The sequence below is a fragment of the Cottoperca gobio genome, chromosome 22 (assembly GCF_900634415.1).
Source record: "Cottoperca gobio chromosome 22, fCotGob3.1, whole genome shotgun sequence".
Classification (NCBI taxonomy): Eukaryota; Metazoa; Chordata; class Actinopteri; order Perciformes; family Bovichtidae; genus Cottoperca; species Cottoperca gobio.
The window spans coordinates 13,841,409-13,864,005 of NC_041376.1; the positions used below are offsets into that span (position 1 = coordinate 13,841,409).

General features: G+C 42.5%; 1 protein-coding gene across 1 annotated transcript in view; it reads right to left on the reverse strand.

Annotated features, from left to right (window-relative positions):
- The window catches only part of cnksr3 (cnksr family member 3), a 32,286-nt gene that overhangs the window by 7,322 nt on the left and 2,367 nt on the right, over window positions 1-22,597 (reverse strand). Inside the window, exons 2-4 of the mRNA XM_029460154.1 lie at window positions 9,820-9,983; window positions 5,177-5,379; window positions 2,942-3,029 (exon numbers count right to left, since the gene is read on the reverse strand). Coding sequence (XP_029316014.1) covers window positions 2,942-3,029; window positions 5,177-5,379; window positions 9,820-9,983 — 455 coding nt within the window. The remainder of the gene's footprint in view (window positions 1-2,941; window positions 3,030-5,176; window positions 5,380-9,819; window positions 9,984-22,597) is intronic.

Below are 22,597 nucleotides of genomic sequence, written 5' to 3' on the forward strand. Positions count from 1 at the left end.
GGGGGGGCCTCTGCTAGTTTATGAAATTGGCTGGGAATGCCCCAAGGGAAGCCATAAATCAAAACACAGGTGAAATGCTTCTGTCAAAACTAAGAGAGCGCAGAAGATCTACTTCAACAAGTGTCTTATATCTCCGGAGGCCTCACAAGCCACAATCCTTTGTCGATGCAAAATAAACGGATCCTGGTGTTGTGGCCCTCGCAGTATTAGCGACATGCACAGGCATGTGCCGTGTACAAAGCCAGCTCTGTTGCTCTTTGTAAATCCATTGTGCAGACAGCGAATGGGGGTCGAGCAAGGTTTTCCATATTTCCATAGCTTGCACATTTCACTGGGTGAAAGGGGAGCATCTGTTTTCAAACGTACTTGGCTTGTCATACTGTTAGTTTGCATTGACAGGATTTGCATGACCGTCTGTGGCCCTGAGCGATGGCCTCACAGCAAAGCAGAGTAACGTCCTCGGCTCCTTAAGTATTATTGTCGCTCTGTGTTTAAAGGACTAAGCTCTTTTGGTAAAGTCACATACATGTGACTTTGCCACATTTCCCTTACTTGGGGGGGATGGGGGGAGGCAATATAAACCTTAAGAAGGAAAAACCAACAGGTTTCACTTGACATATATTGGTCCCAGACTCACGTTTCCCTACAATATATTAACTCAAGTCAGCCAAGAACATATGGTGGTTTCTGAAAGAATTTGACTATGCTTGCGTAAACATGCAGCTGCATATTTCTTTTAAAAACTGGCCCATGTTTGGATGACTACACTGTTGTCCGAGCCAAGAGGGATGAGCTAAAAATACATATTTCGATGTTTAGAGGCCGTGAAACAAAACAGTATCATTATGTACTGCAGACGTAGCTTGGCACATCTCCCATCAAGCCTTTAACATTCACGGGGCATTTCTCTTGTTTCATAGTACCATCAAATCTTGTGAATACAAACGCAGATAATCCTTCTAAAATCGGTTTGTGATATCCAAATGAATCCCATATCATTGTCAAGAAACAAAGTACCTCCAGTAGACAGGAGCCAGATCGTTACTAAGCGCTGAGAGAGGCTGAGGGACAATTCCCTGGGTGTGCTGATCCCTCACGTTATGGACTTGATCCCACAGCCGGTGTGGATCAGATGACTCTGTGTGTGCTGCTCTCTGGGCCTTTGATCTGCCACCAGAGAGGATTTGCATGGTCGAGCAATGAAGTGGCCGAGAGCGAGTAGTGCTGGCACAATGCGGGAACTGGGAGTATAGACTAGAGGGCAATAAAGACCCGGCCTTCTGACATCTTGTTATTAATAAGGTATCAACATATAATAGATACATTTGTTCAAGTTCAGTGTTTGGATAAATAATGGAATCTTTATTTACTTTCTGCTGAAAAGAAAATCGAGAAGTATAAACTTAATATCTCAGCCAACAATTCAGGAGTGGGAATCATGGCTAAAAGACACGGGGGGGGGGATTGATGAAGAAATGTGTTCTTTGAAAGAGAATGACCTCCCCACTGACAGGTCAGCCGAGATGGGTGATGCGTTTAAAGTTTTATGGCCGTGTCCCATTGTGTGTGTGTAAACACAGGCTTCATTCAGGCAGAACACAAATTGTGTGATCTGAAAAGCCCTAATTCTTGGCTGAAGTTCATGAACGAGCTGGGCAAAGCTCACGCCGTCCTCCCCCATCATAAAACTAATCACTGTGGCAGTCTCCTGTGCAACCTATTTTATTAACCAGTGGCTCACATACTCTGGCCTACATATTAAGAATAACAAAGGAGAGTCTAAATGGTCCAAAGAAATGAGAAAGGAAGCAAAGAGTCTAACTCTGCGTCAGTTTAGATATTTAAATGATGTGATCAGTTGGAAACGAGTGTTTCTGCGCTGACATACGTAGCTGTGACCTGATTTAAACTAAAGGAGGACCAAACTGCATCCCTCCTCCAGTTGTTGGAGGAAACTGATCTCGCCAGTCTTACGAGACTCTTTCAGCACCTATCAGGAGTTTATTCTACGCCATAACCTCTCCACTTCACATGGCAGTGTGGGAAACGTATAACCCCCCACTTCTCCTGGATGACCATGACCGAGACACCCACAGTAAATCACCAGAGGCGCTGAAATCCCAGACTCTGGTGAAGAAATAGGCACTCTGGGAAAGGAATTTATTTTGATGCAATAACCCTCTAAAAATGACACCTGCAGTCGCAGCAGCCACTTTCACTGGCACTGTAAAATGAGTTGCTTGCCAGGCTTTGCTTAAGTCAAACCCTTTAGGGAGAACACACCGTGCATACGAGCTAATGGCTTTGAGACCACTCACAAGCTCCCTTTGTTGAAGACATGCATGACCGACCACTACTGGTTGTATGCAATAAGAGAGCAATGCTCTGCAGAAAGTCGTGAATATAGTGGGTTTATGCTGATGCTGTTGTAACTGTTAGCCATCTATCTGGAAGTCAGATGGACCACCTCCTCATCCCCGCGTAAACCTACACACAGGAAGCATTCTCAGACAGTTTGGTCTCCCACTGCGAGCATCTTGGAGAAGCAAAAACGGGAACCACATGGCTGAAGGAGTACGGCAGCCCGGGGAATGTTGGCAGCTACCTTTAAAAGAGCACCACTGGGTTTTATGAAACTGGAAACACAAACGCAACGGTTAGCATTAAACGTCCCCGCACTAAGGGGGTCTCCTCATTAGCCAGCATGAGGGGGAAAATAACCCAAGAAAAACATCAGCATTTGCAATAATGTGCATAGAGTGCTGGCTTCAGCCTCGTCGCATGGCTGCCAGACCACATTTCCCATAACTCTCTTCTCCTACACTTTATCCTGCATGTCTGTGCCCCCGGGCTGGTATGTGCTTACTGGAAAAAACCTATTGTGTGTGTGTTTCCCAGGGGCTAGCTACATGTGTGCTGTTGAGCTAACTAGCGTGCAGACCTGTTGAACTGTGGTGGTGAGCTCCAGGCACAGCTGAATGATCTTGTTCTTGGTGGCTGTGAAGTCAGTGATCCCTGTAAGAGGTGTCCTGCAAGCAGACAAAGAAGGAAAAGGAGAACATTAGGAACCTGTGATGGACTGCAGAGCTGGGTTGAGATTTCGTCATTTAAAAACAGTATGGCCTCCGGGAATTTCTCACACTATGATAATAAAGTTCAGTTTTTAACTTTATGTTCATTACTGAGTTTGTAGTTTGCAGTTGTGTTGAAGTGAACTGCATTATATACTGAGAGGTGTTTCTGATATTGTGCCCACCTCATTTACAAACATGGAGGGAGGGGGTATTGGAAACACATTTCAATATAATACAGTCCTTTACAGCACCACCACTAACTACAACTTTAGTAATAAACATGTAGTTGAATTAACACCTCTCGGAAAGTTGAAACAAGATCCAGTCATTGATTAAGAAAGAACATGTGGCAGAGCTGTTGTGCTGGATGTATTGGTTGTATAGGTGTACCTAAAGAAGTGGCCATGGAGCGTATGTCTCAAGTGATTTACTGCGGAGTCAGCTGTAAGCTGCCAACACTATACTTCATAATAGACTCAGTGAACCTTGCTCTGATTGCTGTGTTTGGGTGACTGGCCACAGACTGACTTGGTTGTAATTCAAGAATGTCACCTTTCTGGCGCCATTTTATCTCCTTTGTGTCTCCTCCCTGACTCCAACTAAAATTCTGAAGAAAACCTTTAGAAAGAAAGGATTACCAAACCATATCTTTATTATTTTATTTATTTATATTATATTTATATTTATATTTATATTATATATATATATATTAATATATCTAGTAATATATATATATATATATATATATATTATTTTAAGATATATAAGATATATAAGATATTAGATATATATATATCTTATATATATATATATATATCTATATCTATCTATCTATCTATATTATATATATAATATATATATTATATCTTATATATATAATTATCTATATAGATTTAAAAGATAGATAAGATATATAAGATATATAAGATAGATATATATAATATATATATATATTCTTAAAATATAGATATATATAATATATAATATATATATATAATATATATATATATATCTAAAAAAAAAAAAAAAATCTCATATATATATCCTATATAAGCTTATATATCTTATATTATAAGTATATATAAATATATATATAATTCAGCTCGCTCTACGCCTCTCTATATCCTCTCCGATCTCTCCGCTCTCCGCTATCTCTCTCCGCTCGCTATTACTATCTAATCTCCTTATCTCTCTCTCATCATCATCTCTCTCTCTTCCTCCTCTGCCTCTATATTCTCTCTCTCTCGTCGATCATCTCTAATCACTAACATCTCTCTCTCTCTATCTCTCAATCTCATCTCTCTCTCTCTCTATCTCCTCTCATCCGCAAACACATTCATATGTTGAATTAACTTTCTAAAGTGCTCTGGTAGAACTATTATTACTAATCCGGTCAGACAGTATGAGCAGAGACCATAAGCTCGTACTGACACCAAGTCAGGAGTGTTTTTCTGTTTCCGATAGTGAAAATTATCTAATTGCTTTGGCATAAACTACTAAAAAAATAAATAAGATTAATATCTATACACAGCATAATCACATAATGACTTCATCAAGACTTTTTCTTTTGTCAATTTCAGAATAAAAACATGTATAAATGTAAACGACACAGATCTTTTTAAACACCGTTATACTGCTCTCATCTCAACATCACATCTACCATTTAAATCATGACGTCATCGTTCCCGCTTTAGCCGAGCATGCCACGAAAAGAGAAGCTTACATTTCAGCCACCTAACACTTAATCCTGGCAACCTGCTTAATAATATGTTCTGCTTTTATGGTGTGATGTGGAGCAGGTCACCAGGAGAGCACAGGGGACTCTGCCGGCTCACAGGGAGGTTTCATTTCTGCTTTAACACTGTTTAACAACGTTTCTCTTTAAGTCAGGTGAGACGGGAAGGGGTCTGTATTGGAGGAAATTTGGAGATCGGCTGGGAGACAATTTCCATATATATTCTGAAGCGGCCCAGATATTCGGTTATACTGACAGTAGGTCATGAGGGCAATACAGAACATCTTTGGTGACAGAATTGACTGGCGGCAATATTGCGGATATTTATAGGTATTAAAGACAAATATCTATATATCCAAGTTATTACCTGTCGAGCCAAGCCAGGAGGCTCTTTGCAGCGCCGATCAGCTCCACCACAGAGGTGAGGAAGTCGTTGGGTGGCTTGCGTGAGATGCTGCCGTCATACGCGGGGCTTTTCCTGCGGTCAGACGTGGCCATGTGTAAACTGTTGGTGGCAGCTCTCATCCTCACAACCAGATTCTTCAAGTTGTCCGTCTCTACCCCATAGTTCTGAAACGGTAAATCAATACACCATTTTAACTAGGTCAAACAGGAGAAAGGCAAAATGGAAAAAGCACACGCTCGTGATTGAAGGTGAAATTATATCTATTGCCAATAAAACTTGAGATCAAAGCAAACAAGCCTTCTACACAGTCTAGACCTGGGAAGTACTTGCTCAGTGGAGTCTTATTCAAAGGAAAACATGTTGTTTCCTGTACAATGAAGAGCTGTAATCATTATTTGACATATATAATTTGAGTGCACTTGTCGGTGAGGACAGCTCGGGCATGAAATTTCCCTTCCAGTCTCCAGGTTTGTTCTAGGACGTGCACCTGCAATCACCTGATTCCTACCAAGCGGGGCAAAGTTTGCATTCTTGAGCCGGGGTTGTTTCCTGCTTTTGCATTCCTCCAATTTGTAAGTTATTCACATGCAGGAAGCAGCAGAGCTCTGTGTCTTCAAGGGTCACTAAGTACGGTACAGATCAGCTCTGAACTGAACTACTGCAGGGTACTGAGCTGCAACAGCAAGCAGATTTCTTTGCTTTGAGGGTCAGGTGTGTCTGAGACTGAGCATTATTAGCGCTTGGAAAATATTTGAAAGAGCTTGTTTCAAAGTCTTTGCAATGTTTTTGACTGAATGAGGGAGTTTGGAAATAATGTGTTGGTTAAAGGTAAGCAGAGAAAGGGAAGCCTGGCTGCTGTCCTGGTAAATATCAGCTTACATGGTGTTGCATCGCTGCCAGCAAAGCTGCTGTATGTGTGATGTGCCTGCCAGTAGCTAAATATGCTTAGCAAGGAGTAAAACAGCACGTGTTTGGGGAAACAACGGAGATCTGCAAGTGGTTAGTGTCTACTTTTATTCCACTGCCTCGCTCCAACATGAGCTCAAAAAAACAAACATACAAATCATTTCCCTCAGTCAGTCCTCAAGGAATCACTGCAACAACTGGACTAGTCAAACAGTAGCTGTCGGCAGCCTTACTTATGGCACACTTGACATGCAAGGGATTGTTGAAACATCATAAAAGATTAGCAAACGTTCTACAATAATTTGATGGTTTGGTTTCTCATTCAGTCATCCACACAGTGAAAGTGGAACTCTAGCACAAAAGGCAGTGAGAGTGTTTTCCAGATCAAACGTCTCTCCTGGCTTTTTCATTAGCAGGCTAATCACACAGCCACAGCAGTTCTAACTGGCCCACAGATGTCCAGCGAGCTTTTGTCCCAGACTGCCAGCGGAGCTAAAAGCCACATCTGAGCAAAATCTGTGGTTCCAGTCAAATGCAATTTCTCATTCTCATAACTACATTTCAAGCCAAATTTACTTTCTTTCAGTGCCTTTTTTATAGACATTAATTTAATCTAGAATCAAGATGGAGGAAGCTTTTTTTTGTGTAGGCTGTAGTTGGGGCCCTTTGAAGGAACTATATACTGGGTTAAGTGTCCTCTTGAGAAATTGAGAACGGCTATCACAACACAGCACTTCCTGCCCTCGCCACAGGCATTACATGGATCTGCCTTGAATATAAAAGATAGATACAAATGTCTGTAGCCTAGACAGAGAGTGCATGTGTGTGTCTGTTGTTATAATATGCCATCTAAGGTTAAGTTTATAAGGTTATGTTATACCATGGGACAGATTCCTCCCTAGGTAATGGTAAAATACATTTACAGCAGCTCTGCGAGGCCACATGATCCATCATATACTGTATGTTCAATGGCTGCTAATGAGTATTAAATATATCGTGTGATGTTGGGGTCTGAGAACAAAAAGAGAAGTGTTGGGTTTCAACATTGACTCTGCAGAAGACATCATGACTCAGAGTAAAATGTCCAGTAAAATTAATTTAAATGTTCCGTCTTAGTCCCTAGACAGCAGTTTGCTCTTGATAGCTTTTGCGTGGAAGAGAAGTACGAGTGTACTTCATAAAAGAGCTGTGGGGTTGTAGGTTAGGCCATTTGTCATGTAGGTTTGAAACGGCTACCAGGACAGCTCAGGTCCCTGATGTATGACAGGCGAAATCTTTATGATGTGTGCACATGCTTAAATGTTTAAAATTCAAGAGCCCAGCCAAAGTGTCACAAAGATGAATGTGAGTGCAGCAACAGGAAGTGTCTGACAGTAAACAAAGAGAGAAAGTGGGGGGAGATTGTGAGAGTGTGTGGGGTTTTCGGGTGCTGGTGGCCTGTGTTCCTGTCGGTAGTAGTGACCTTGCCTCAGTTAAAGCTAATTGATTCGGGGGGGCCTCACTTCCTCCCACGGGGCTGTGGTAGGCCAAGGCCTCATTCTTAGTAAGGATACCCCTAACGGTCAAGAAACGTTTAGCGAGACTGCTTCAGTGAGAGGTGAAAGGTTGTTGAGAACCCAGAATTCCTGGCCTAAAGTACAAAAGTGCAACCTTGATTTTTTCTCTCTCTGTTTTTTTTCACGTCTTAGTGTCTTCTTGTTATTTATGTGTGGAGCCCAGGAAAAGTAGTTTATGTAACTGCATGAGCTAATGAGGATCCTAATAAATACAAATAAGTATTAGAAAGTTCCAAGGGACAGGGTGGGTGGGTACAAATACAATGTGCCAAATACTCTGGTATTAAATTGCATAAGACTATACAGTGCATACAAACACAGCACTACAAACTAACAGCACATTTTGCAAAAGGAAATACAGTTCACATCCAAGGAAAAGGGTTTTCTTAAAATAACAAAACTATGCTGAGGAAGCACTTTGGAGGCCACATTTATGAAGCTGCTGAAGAGGAAAATCACTTGAGATTTTACTGCCTCGATGTCAAGGTTCTAGGGGTGAACACAAATCTGGGCCTGATTACTGTGATAGTAAAAGAGGTTATGGAGCACAAGATGTCCCATATGGTACATATTGTGCGATGAGTAAATCTATCAAAGCAAGAAATACACCCATGTATGTGCCAAGTTCTTCCAGGTGAGCACTTCCAGTGGTTACAGGTAGAGGACGGATAGTGTTGGGTATAGATACAGGACTGGTGGCTTATCTTTGCTTTTTGCAGAATGAGCAACAATGGTATGTATATTGAATGGGTTAAAGTTGCATCTAAGGGAAGAGATGAATAAAATCATAACGTCTCAAACCCAATTAAACCTGTACACTGTCTGGTTTGACCGTGGTCATCAAAAGAGTTTAAATTGTAGCTACAGGCTGCCATGTAGACTGTATATCCTCCCCCCCCTCAAAAAAAGGAGCCACAATATGATAATGATATGCATGCTAAGTGATGAGTTGTTTGTTAACCGCACACTAAATCACACACGTGCCTGCTTCACACATGATCCTAGAAAACCCATGCATAGCTTCAGTGTGCTGAGGTAGTGGATCCCTGACAAAGAACTCACATCTTTTTAAAGCCATAAAAAGTGCTGATCCAAACACCATTTGACCTACAGCTATCAGATCAGCATCTCAGTAAGATTCAGCTTCATGTCGGAGAGAGAGGATTGAACTTTTAAGTTTCTTCAGGGTAAAAATAACCATGGCCCAAACGATTAATGTAAAGCATTTAATAGAGCACAAATGCACAAATGCTGACACTGATCAAAACGCAGGGAGCACAATCTGGGATTTTTATGGGACAGGAAGTGATAAAACTTCAAAATCGATCCCATCTGCTGGAAAACCTGGTTCTTTTTCAGTTGGAGCATGAACGGTTTTCATCACTCGAGTCTTTTCATGCTCACTAGTTGAAGCCAGATATATTTTTATTTGTGGTTCTTCTGGGAGCTATGGTGATGGACAAAAGGTTCAGCTGGTTCGCTTCCACAGTGACTAATAAGAGCCAAACAGGGGATCTATAATTGAACCTAGAGGATGGCTCAGGTAGCAGTTGGCTGCAGCAATAAGAATGACCTGCCTGATATTTCTGTTTGTTTAAAAATAGAGACCAGAAAACAAATATATCTTGATTGTGTTTTGTGTGTGGAGGACAATGGGGAGAGAGTTCTTATCTTATCTATCAAACTGTCACTACATGATTACCTAACTGCCTCAAATAATCTCAAACTGCCAAATTGAGCCCAATCTCTCCTCTTCTTGAGAGACACTGGTGTTCCCTAATGTCCTCGGGCTGCTTCGTGTGTTGTGGTGCCTCCACACCCCGCTGAGCTGTGTGGGAAATGATGGGCCTTTCTGCGTCGCTGGATCCTTTAGCAGCCGGACCAGAAACTACAGGCTGGGTTGTTTTAAGTAAATGCGGATACTGAGAGCGAGGGGGAGGAGGGGCAGTGAGCCCCTGTTTTTTTTACAAATCATTCCAACCTGTAACTGTATCTGGACACACACACACACACACACACACACACACACACACACACACACACACACACACACACACACACACACACACACACACACACACACACACACACACACACACACACACACACACACACACACATTTGCAGAGGAGGTCTACTGACCAGAGCGCAGAGCAGATCGACAGCCTCCAGCACCAGTTCCTGGTGACCAATCCTGGCCACGCCGAGCTCCTCCAGGTCTTGGTGAGTGATCTTCAGGAGCTGCTCACCACTGATCTTTTCCCGCTCAAAGCTGCAAACATACTGCTGCAGGCTGTCATCCAAACCTGGACGCACAAAACAAATAGAGGAACTCATTAGTCAAACATTAAACCTACAGATCAGATCAGCTACTTTAGAAAGGTTCAGTTCAACTGTCATTGACAAGAGCTCTTTGCCCCAATGCAAAGCCAAAAATTGACTTCACCTAAACTAATTTATCCGTCATTCCTATTAGCATGTGTCCCATTAGTGCAGGTGTGTAGGTACAGTGCAGACAAGCAACAGGTGGGACTGCTATCTTTGCTCGACAAACACACCATAAACAGAGTAACGCTTGAGACCTTTAAGTCTGTTGGGCTGGTTAAACAATGGACGGCTATATTTGTGAGTGTGTGGGTGTGTGGGCGTGTGTGTGTGTGTACGTGGGTGTGGGTGTTTCAATAAACCTGCCAGTATCAGGGGAGGCCCCTTGCTACTATTTGGAGCACCAAGAACAAATGAGATGGACCGTTACACAACCAACTGCTCCGGCCATTGAACATTCAAGGATGTAAATCCCATGAATATACTCTGTACTGCGACAACAACAGGATCTTCCAATTCTGTAGAATACGTTATATACAGTACATTGCCATAAACAAACTAAACACACCCTCCATATGCACGCGATGTGTCCCTCAGTGTTGATACAACAAAGTGAAGAACAAGCCTTTGTGTGTGTGTGTGTCTAGCTGTGGGTGTAGAAGTAAACGGCATCTTTCTCCCAATCAAAGAGCGCACAGAGAGGGGGCAGCTGCAGATACATGGCCCCGCGCCCTTCTTTTCTGAAAGACCTGTCAGCTGGAAGACACACTCGATCCCACTAACCGTACCTCACACACACTCTCTCACAAATAATATTCTTCAGTGTGAGACAAGGTTTGGCCGATCCATTTTCAGTTTGACATTCAAGTCACAAAAAGGCTTCACTTTTTTTAGGAGCATGTAACTTAACAGCAGATAACTGCCTCCATATAAGATGTAGGGCATGTAGCTATGAGTGAACACACCCATTGGGTGTGTGTTGTGAGACATTTTTTGTGAATGGCACCTCATATCTTCATGCCACTGTGACACTCAGTCTGTACACGTCTTGCAGAGAGAGTATGCAGAGAAGGTGATAGAGTGTGTGTGTGTGTGTGTGTGTGTGTGTGTGTGTGTGTGTGTGTGTGTGTGTGTGTGTGTGTGTGTGTGTCTCAATCAGTAGGCTGGACCATTTTGAAAAATCGAACTGAAAAGCTGCACAGGATTAACAGACTCCAGTACAGTGCTAACAAAGCTAAACAAATAAAGAGCAGGAGCCAACTGTCAGTTCCAGCTCTTTGTGATACATTGTTAGTAGAAATTGACATCACAGTAACACTACACATCAGAATATGCTGCATTATGTAGCTCCTGTGCTCACACTACTTTCAAGGCCATTAAAATCCCATTATGGCATCAAAGTTCACTTATGACAGCATTTTCAATCCTTGAGAAAATATCTGTGAGAGCTCAAGTCACCTCCACTGAATCAAAGGGAAATTCCATCATGGCTTGTTAACCATTAGCCTCCAAGCAAGTCAAGTCCAGTTAGGCTCATTGGATTTTTCTCATTCCTTCTCATGCTAATTCAGAAGCAAGGATTTTAGGCTTAACCCCTGACTGGCCAACAGCGAGAGATTGTAAGACTTAAGGGACTGAATACTGGCCTGAACCCACAACAGCACAAACACAAGCCAAACACAAACACCAGCCTCTTAATGCCATCAGTTAAAAATAAAGACTTGGATCCAGAGGGGGCCAAGCTTCTCCTTCCTGCTGTGTTAAAAAGGCATTTCCTGTGGAATCGTGCCACCCTCACTAACCAGAAGAAAGGGCAGAAAGGAAACTTGTGGTTCAGCTTACAATAAGACTTGCTGAAGCTTTCACTGCACGTTTTCTTTTGTTTAGCTCGGTTGTTCTAATAACCACACAATATCATCCAGACAGACTAGATATGGGAAACCAGTCTAGACAGAAATTGTGGGAGAAATAAATCTGCACCCGCTAATTGATGAATGAGGGGCACATCCTCTCCTCAAGGCTGTTTTCACTTTCATTCATTGGCAACTGTTTTCTTCCCAAATATCCTATCCCTGATAATACAAGTCTGACTTCAGAGAGTTTAGAAAGTCAAGGTCACTCCTGGGTCCACACTAATCTGCATTAGTTTGGAATTGAAAACAATTTTAAGTGTGTTTATGTGCATTATAGGAATAAACCTGCCACTTTAAAATGGTACAAATGATTGAGGAATGGGGTAAATGTGCGATACAGAGAAAACGTATTACTCTCCCAATGAATTCAGAGGCCGTAAGAGGAAGGTACCACAGTAATCAATCCCTCTGGACTCAACCATTGACACCTTCTGAATAAAAGAGGGGTGTCCTTACAGCGAGGCTTATAAAACATTTATTGGGCCTGGATCAATGGCAGCTGGGGTGTGTGAGACTATCAATTTTCATTAAAGTTAGAGTAACCAATAAAGGAGATAGAGTGTCACGTTATTGTGAATTGAGCTAGGGGGAGGCACAAGGGAGGACTGTGTGAAATCTTTTCAAAAGCCTGCACAAGATGAAACGCTGGAGGAGTTTTATGTCCTCTGTGAACCACTTGGAAAATGCCTTCAAACCAGAGCAAGTGGGTGTGTGACACACACACACACACACACACACACACACACACACACACACACAAATTCTCAACTCGAGTTTAAAGTTTCTTGAAAGGCTGTAAAACCCTCTTAATGTTCTATATTCTTTTGAAAGTAGAACATTTAATCCATAACAACATTTGAGGGAATTAATTCATATGTCAATTAACAGAAGATGAATCCCCGACTATTCTGATAATTGATTTGGTCATATATTAGGCAAAAATGGCAAATTATATTGTATTCTATCGCCCTCAATATGAGAATTTGCTGTGTTTTCTCCAGTTCATACAATTGTAAATTCAATATCTTTGGATTATGGACTGTGAGTCTGACAAAAAAGTGCAAATTTGAAGACATCTTTTTTTGAAGAAAATTATGATGGACAAATATGGAATATATTTGGACTGTTTTGACATTTTATAGTCCAAACAAGAAATCAATGAATACCATTTTGTATTAATAATGGTCTGACATTGGCATTGTACATGACAAACTGTTATAATTTAATGCAGTCAAGTTTATATTATAGTACCAGTACAAGATTATAGTACCAGTTTTCACAGATGGTTAAAAAAGGATCTTCCCTGCATGAGGAAGAAGAAGAGGGCATCTGAACGAAATCTGTCAAAGTCTGTGTCCAATAAACAAACACAGAATAAGAGGTAACTGGAAAATGCCAGTATGTGTGACTCAGTATAGCACCTGCTGTTCACTGTGGGGTCTCTTACCACCCACCATCTCCCATTCAGTAAACAGTGACTGTGTAGAACAGGTTATCAACGCAACAGTTTCAGTGTATCGATGGATACACACGTACGCATATCTCTGGACAACTGGGAAAGCAAGATACTGCAGTCTGGATGCAAGAAGTGCAATCAGACCCTGTTGGGGGGCCTTGGAGCTCTGCAGCCTACTTAAAGGCTGTGTAAGCACACATTTCTGGCAATGTAAACAACAGAACCCTTCCGTGGGCAAATGGCTGGTCTATTCTTGTCATAATCTCAACATTTCCCGTCTGTACAGAAGCACAAAAACAGCAGATTGTGTTTTATGTGGCCAAGTACATGTGAACTCAGGAACCATTGAGTTTGTGTAACAAAAAAGTCATTAGAACGGGTTTGTACATGACGTCTTACATAAGTCCAGTGCTTTGTCAGATCTATGATCAATTTTGATCAACAATGCTTTCAATGCAGCTTTTGGTTGCCAACTTTTCGTTCTCAGGGGTTTGATTACACCAGAAAACAGCGAACAGTCTTTCACCTCCTACAGAAAGAACGAAACAAGCTCCCTCCTCTTCACCTCCCCCATCTTTCAACCCCTCCCTGCGCTCACAGTGGGAGCTGTAGCCACCCTGCAACACATACACACACACACACACACACACCACACTCACAAACAGGGACACACATAAACTAATATCCCCACTGGGGTGGCCAGTGGGAAAGCTACTGGGTGTAGAATAGCAAAGCCACTGTAACTCTGCTGTCTTTATTTATCAGCCCGGCCTCCGAACCTGCAGGGAACGGTCAGGAATTCGACTCATTGTTCTCTGTTGAGCAGCTCCATTGTGGGAATTCACAGCACCCTGGTACAATGGGCTCTGGCTGGACCAGGCCGTGCTGTAATTAGAAAGAAAGAAAAAGCTCTACTCGGCGACTGCTAAGCTATACTCTAATGCATGACTTCACAGGACAACAAAGCCTGCGCACACACACACACACACACACACACACACACACACACACACACACACACACACACACACACACACACACACACACACACACACACACACACACACACACACACACACACACACACACACACACACACACACACACACAGCTGGCCCTTCCAATGGGAACTAGGGATAGGAGTAACACAATGGTGCTGTACAGTCTCTCCATCAAGCATGTTGTGTCCTCATCTGAGAGCAGTATAGAGTGTTACAGCTTTCGAAGAGACTCTTCACTCCTAAAAAGTCCGTTCAGTAGAGCAGAGATATGCATTATTGTGCCATGTTTCAAGATACTGGCAGTTGTTTAAAAGATATTTGTGCAGCGCCTGAAACTGCACTGGAGATAGGCTTGGAAACTGTGAATGAATATCTCTGACAGCTTAACTGGCTATGACCCTGTGCAACCCATGTTTTAATCTTATCATTGCTTGCCCCAGCTTACAAAGAGTGTTTCACTTCATGTACCCTAATCTTAAAAACAGACAACTACAAAATGGCAGGGACATGTCCCGAGTGGGCTTCCAAAGTGAGAAAAAGCAGCTGAGGTTAGACCCTGCACAGGCAGACAAAAGCAGCTCTGTCTCTTACGGGGTGATGGATGATGACTGATGAGAAAAGGGGGGGTTAAAGTTCACGGGGCTGTCGTGGTTGAGGCACATCAGTAACTATGAGCACCAGCCCCGGGGCTCAGTTAATCCTCAACTCCAGCAGTACACAACCCTAGTCACATTGCTGGTAACCTGTCACATTTCTTAGTTGGAGGGGGTAGACAGCTTGGTTAATATTGACTGGAGTGAGGTGAGAGGTGACGTCTGGAGGCGAAGCCGATCAAAGCGGAGGAACGCAGGAGGTTATGAGAGGTACTTTGGCTGTCCCATGACCTGATACATGATGACTTCTGCTCATAAACAGATCAGAGCAGAGGACAGAAGAAAAACAAGACAAAGCTAGAGAAACTCCAGCGAAAAAGAGATAAAGCAGGCAGCTGCAGGCATATTAGCGACGGTCTTTGCAAACATGCATCAACCAAAACAGTTGTTACTTAAGCTAAAGGCGTGGAGAAAAAACTGGTTGTTTGGGTCACTGAGTTTCCAGTTTAATATCATTTAAATGTTCTCTCGTCAGACTTCCTGCACATACAATTTCTCAAACATGTGGCCTGTCATCTTTTACCACTGTTAATTTTAACATGCAGCCCTTCCACAAGGCCTGTGCAATTAAGGATATTAATTACACCGGCGCTCTTCCTTATGTCATCTTTTTTTTAAATAACAATAACTTATTTCAGTATTCAATTGGGAACAAACTGTAGGCTACACAAAAATATTGCTTCTAATGTACACAAGTAGGGCTACAAATACTGGGAGAATCGCTGATCCTGCTTTTAATATTGATGACCAAAATTGAAATCTCATGTTGATCGATTTCCAATTTAGAATCAAAATCGTGACACCCCTTATCCTTATAATTGGTGGTAAACACCGACAGATCATACATTGTACATCCGCACCGGGAGATTCAAGGACAGGTTTGTAAAGCTGCATGTAGACTGTCTATCTTTCCTGATTAGGACGCAAGTTGTTGGCCATACTATGCTGCAGTGATACTGTGTGCAGGTGAGCGAACCAATGGACGAAGGCAGGAGCAATAACCTCTCAGGCCAACATAAACACACATCACTCTCCAGCCAATAGGCCGCCTGTCCACGCTGCAGCCCGTTACCACAAGCAGAAACACCGACTAAAGCAAGCAACAAAGACCTCAAAAATGTCTCAACACCCACCCACCCCTCCTCCTCCTCCTCTCAGTTTTGGTCCTGCTTCTCCACCCACCACAATCTTTTGTTTTTCCTGGCCCCTCCAACATTCATATTGTTGCGGTTCCGCCTGATGACAAGCATCCCGAGATAGTCGCAGTCTTTGAGTCTTGAAAGTGCATAATACAATAGAGACTCTCACTTTAAGAACTTGGGAATGGTCTTGTGTTTTCCAGTTTTAATCACAATAGGTGTTAAACCAGAAAGCAATAAGGACACTCGCTCCGTGTGGCCTGAGAGTCTCATTGAAATGGGATATTGCATAACAGACGGCACTGTTTGTATGTCACCCACTTTGCTCTAACCTATACATCATTTCCCTGAGACAAAACTATAATTAAAGACCGTCACTCTTTACAAATAGACAGAGATGGGAAAGAGGCATAAAACCGGTGGAACAAAAAAAGGCAGCGACAGAAAAAGACAAGAAAAAGAAAATAACCACTTTTAAGAGGCAACATTCCCCATCAAGCTTAACCCTGGGTTCAAAGTCATAGCCAATGAGACACAAACAGGTCTTAGAAAAAAACACTGGGAACTCAGTTTAGTGCTTTCATCACATGTATGGTGCATGATCAGGGTGGCCCTACACACTGATTACAGAGCAATTTACCAGCACCATAATAGCTGCCTATGGAAACCACAATTAAGATGAACTAGGTTTGGGGGAGGAAATATGCCCCACTGATTTAGTTTGGCATGGGAATAGTGTGCTAGCACTCGGGCTAACACTGCTTGTGGGCATATTTTCTTGCAAAAGCTTAACTTAACTTTGCATCCATTGTGCATATAACGTAGTCTGCTTTTATTTGCCGTTTATGAAACAAAAAGCTTTGACAGACAGAAAGAAGCTGTTAATTAATCTAAAGATAGCTTCATATTGCCCCTGTGGCACATATGGTTGAGTGTAGTACTTTCTCCATTCCTAATGCGTCTCCCCGTAAGCATCTTTGGATAAGAACCTACTAATTGCCATAAATCTCCCAGAGGTTAAATCCCCTCTTGAATCTTGTTAAAAAGCATGGCTGAAAAAGTAGAAAGATCCCACTGGCAAGTCAAGCAGAGGATTTACTCGATCAAAACCGACAGCGGATTCATCTCTGACCCTGGCACAGCAGAGGTCCATTTCTCGACCTGGCCTGTCCAAATGCAAATCTGAGCTCGCTGCCTGCTTTCTACCCGGGCTAAACCCAGCAGGAGCATTTCCCTGTGGCAGCGCAAAAATACTACTGGTGGTAACCCCCTCACTCACAATGCTTGCCAATAAAACAGCTGAAGCATTGGCTGTAGCTGTAAACACAATTAAGGTTACTATAGTGACAAGGGAAGTGGGAAGAGGTTGGGGGGTGGGGAGGTGATGGGGGGAACGGAGGTTTTCAGGAAATTGGAGGAAGCTGAAGTGGTGAGAGAGAGAGCAGAATTTGACCACAATCCAAGGATTTATAGCTGGCTTGTGTCCAGGTCAGGGTAGGAGGAGACAGGGGTCAAAAAGACTGAGAGCATCATCAGTCCATCTAGCCTCTCTATAGAAGACCAGTAAAAACTAAACAATCACACACGCTTCACAAAAAGACTCATACATTCAAAATCAAAAGTCCCACAAATATTCTCAATGACTAGTTTCTCTTAAACGCACAATATGCTGCCACTCCCGGTTAGGATTCCTTCATCGTTCAGGGGGGTTTCACCAGGAGCCGAATTATCCCAGAGGTCTCCTCCTCTCCAAAACAAAACGGACCAGGTGATTAAAACCATTAAAATCATTGTTTCATTGACATAGGATGGAAGGGCTGCTATAACATAGGTCTAGTTGTTTTACAACACTATAATGCAAAAATGTTACATAGTATACCTTACGACAGAGAGGAGCAAATTTAACAAGCACATAAATGAATTATGCAACTTTAGACATTACTAGGCTGCCTACAGGCTGTGGGCAGCTGATCCCGTTCTCCCTGCTGCGAGGGGGGTGGGTGAGTCATCTTCAATGAAAGGTAGCAGTGAGCAACAGCGTGTCACCCGCAGGACAGGACAGGGCGTCATTCATACACGTACACTGCATGTTGTGTGGACTCTGAATTAGTTTTTTAAAAGATGTGTCTTTACATTTAGTTTGATGCTCTAAGTCTAAACCAATGATGGATTCTTCTTCTTCTTAACACACACACACACACACACACACACACACACACACACACACACACACACACACACACACACACACACACACACACACACACACACACACACACACACACACACACACACACACACACACACACACACACACACACACACAGTTTGTGCTCTTGCCAGCACCTGTTCTGGGTCTCCCTCACAGTCATAACAGGGATAGTCATGTTCCTATAAATTATGAATGTATTGTTGACTGTAAAGGGTGACACATACAAACAGATGAAGGGCAGGTGAGAGGCTTTTTCCAGGTGGCTGCGCCAAAGGAACAAAGGGAAGGATCAACAGAATCTCCCATCATTGTTTCTTCAGGTCCAGAATACAAAATAAAAAAATAAAACAAAATTATAAAGAGGAGCAACTCCTCCCTGCTTAAACAAATGTAAAACCCACATGTTGTTCTAATATCCTTTGTACAACCTATTGACTTAAGATCAATGACGCAAAGTTGTTTTATTTGAAACTTTCAGCAGGTTGAGAGATTTCCCAACAAATTCCTATTTGACAAAGCACCTCAGGGTGGACCCGTCACTGCTGACTTGTATTCTGATAAGTTGCCTGCATGTTAGATGCTTTTCCCGTTTGGAGAGAACAAGGGAATTAACAACAAATGTGCATTTTTCTTGAAGAGTGATCTGTGATGGAGAAGTCCAGAGGAAGATGGACATAAAGTGAAAGAGATCCTCTGGAAAGGCGCAGTATGAATGACTTCACTGCTATTCATTTGTGGACTTTTCTGTGGACTCCCTTGGTGACTTTCAACCATAACAAAATGAAAACAGAAGCTAAGCACAATCGTATTTTCATATCAGCTTTATGACCTAACTGTTCTATAATAGAGTAATATGCACCTTTGTCTGCTGTCGACATGCAAACCACAAAGAAAGTATGGGGCTTCCCTTTAATCATCCAGGTGTTTTTTTAGTGTCCTGGTTTAAACAAACACTTTCATCCATTCAGGGTGCAGTGGAGCCATGCTGATAGAGGGCCTCAGGGCTCATCAATGCTGAGAAAACAGAGACTAACCATTACAGCTGCCTCATCTATCAGCACGCTCTAATGTAACTAGTAAACAAGAGAGGTGACTTCAGAGACAAGCCACAGCAAGTGAAAACACAGTCACGGAGACATACAAACAATAACAGCGTCAATGCAATACTAATTACATACCAACACGATGTTATTATGCAATTATAAAACTATGGAATGCAGAATAAAAGTGAGTAGATTATGTTAAAGTTTAACCATAAGATTGTATTTCCTACAGAGATGCCAATGTTTAACTGTGTGAATAGCTAGACAGGAATTCAGTCAGTCTCTGTTGACGACCGGGAAAATATGGACTAGTCTAAACATGTTCTGAACAAGCTCTGATCTGGCATCCGCCCAAGTGCCCGGCTAAACCCAAAAGTGGGTAACACTTCATAAAAATACAGATCACTTCATAATCATAATGACATTACACTCCATTACAGTGTAAGCTAGTGGCAGGATGAAAGAGCTTTGTGTGTATTTGGTCAGCGAGGGGGACCATCAACTCGACCGAGTTCTGCATTTTAAATCCGTTAAAAGCAACTGGTGGCTCCAAATGCAACAAAGAACATGTGTGACCTGTTTTGACTGCTCATTCGCAGGGCTGCTCATTTGGTATGGTAGGGGGAAAAGCAGCAGTCGACTGCATTCCTCTCATGTTCTGTGGTCATTTGAGCATAACTGCATTAGCAGTGCTTTGATAGCAAAACCAACACAGCCATTCACCTTCTTTTTCCTTCTCTGCACAAGTTTGAATCACCATACAAGCACAGATCTGGGGCAGTAGCAAATTGAGACTTAAATATATCTAAGAAATTTCAATCACATGACAGAGAGAGGGAGTCTTCGGGCACAATCATGATAACATGCAATAAACAAGTGAGTGTGGGCAGGCGCACGCACATGACATCCCTGCACAAGAGGTCAGTCAGCATGTGACCCGTATTTGCACTTGCACCCGCTGTGCCACCTCAGGTTTTATTCCTATGGCTTACACAGGCCAATGCTCTTAGGGAAGAGCGGGGCCAAATAGCTTGCCGGTCCGGCTAAACTGAGATCATCTGGGAGATTTACAATGCACATTTTAGATTTGAATGAAAAGCAAACTGGTCTAGGCCAGACTTCCTGTCTCCTTTCCTGGCACTGACAGAACAACCGTTGGATATACATGCAAAGGCAAACTGATTTTGGTTTACTGATAACAAATCATCACCCCGGTGCAATTGGAGGATCATTACTGTGTACTGACCAAACACAATATCAATGCTGAATGCTGAGTTTTGAAACTCAAGTAAATTGGCTAATTTCAATCACTATGTGAAGACCTTTAAATTGATTACAACACAGACTCTTGCTTTGTCTCTTCATCGCTAGATTATAACAGGGATATTAACTATTGATGATTTCTGTAAAAGTCTCCATATGTTCCTCCTGAGGCTATAAGAATGGGACACCAGGCCGTGTGAGAAACAGGCCGCGGAGGAACGAAACCGCAGCAATCCCTTTCAGTCACCTCTCCCCAGGGGGAATCCTCTTACAGCACTTCCCCTGAACTCTGAAGGGGCATTTTCTATGGAAAGGTAACATGGGTATCTGCCCGTCAATGGAACACAATGGGTCGATTTTAAAAGCTGAATGGCTGGATTACTGGAAACTGGTAAATGACAATGACAGGGGTTTTAACTAAGGGATGTCAAAGGAAGATTGACTTTCAATTGAATAAATGATTGCAATTTGTTGCTTCCTTGTATACGTGAGGTCACCGGAAGGGGCCTATAGAGTTCCTCTGTTCTTAAAGCCTATGTTTGGATTAATTTAACACCTGTCCACCCCGATGCATATACACACAGCCTACAGTGTAAGGGTTGCTAAAACGGATTAATGATGCCTGTGGAGGTTATCCAAACATAGAACTCCACTTGTCCGATAGCGCCGGCACTAAAACAGAAGCAGTGGATGCCTTAATAAGGGTGATGCGTCTGCACAACGTCTGTTCACGCTCCAGTTTAGGAAGTCTCTCTTTTAGCAAGATAAAGATCATGAGCCATCATTGCCTACACCTCACTATCATCTCTATAGATGAGACTGCTGAAGGTACCCATCAGTGGAATCATTCAGCATGTGCGGACTCAGACACAATGCTGTTACTTTTCCAAGCACACTCTTGGTCAAAGACAAAGCACATTGAGCACATGTTTGCCACTTCTCTGACAAGCCAATTGCCTCCTTGGCACTTAGGTGCCATTTGAGAGGCAGGATATAGCCACACACACACCCTTGCTACTACTGTTATGTTTCCATCCACATGGCGTGGTGAAGGAACACAGTGTTCAACCTTCATCTGACCATTCATACCAGACTTAAGGATATGGGTAACGTTCACACACAAAGACACACATCTGCAACCGTAGCTCCATACACATCACTGATAAGCTAATAGAGCCTGGCCTTGTATAGATGTGTGCCAAACAGGGCTGTTTGGCCTGAAATGGGTATGGGATAGATGTGGGGCCACTCGATCAGCAAGACTTTAATGATGACTTCTTGCTCAAAATAAACCCATCACATGACTAATCCATGTCCAGATATACATGGCTTTGAAATTTGATTAGCCAGTATTTAAAATTAGAAAATGCTGGAGGATTTCCAGCATGTACTGAATTAAGACTGGATAAAAGCCGCTCCGTCAGACAGTAGTTGTGCAGGTTTGCATGTTTGGGATGCCTTGTTGAAACTTGGCAGTCTTACTCCCAGTAACTACAGGCTGGGGGCGAAACTGTGTTTGGTAAATGAAAAACTATTCAGCTGAGTTGGGGCTAAACATTCCCCCTAACAGTGGCAGCCATTCTCAGCTGAAGCATTGCATATTTGAATATAGGACTATATTTGGAAAATTACTTGCAGCATATGGCTTAAACTTTTGACTTTGTCAACATGGTGATGTGTGTCACTGTATTAATGTCACTGGACATAGTCCCTAAAATCTAACCATAATTTAAAAAATAAAGTATCATACAAACCCAAAATGGTATTCATTTACTGACTTAAAAACAACAACAACAACAACAACAACATAGTGCTGGGACATCTATGTTGTCATTAGAAGAGTGCATATTTCCCCCAGCGTAAGTAGTACCACACATGACATATGGAATACCTATCACACGACACCACAGGTCCC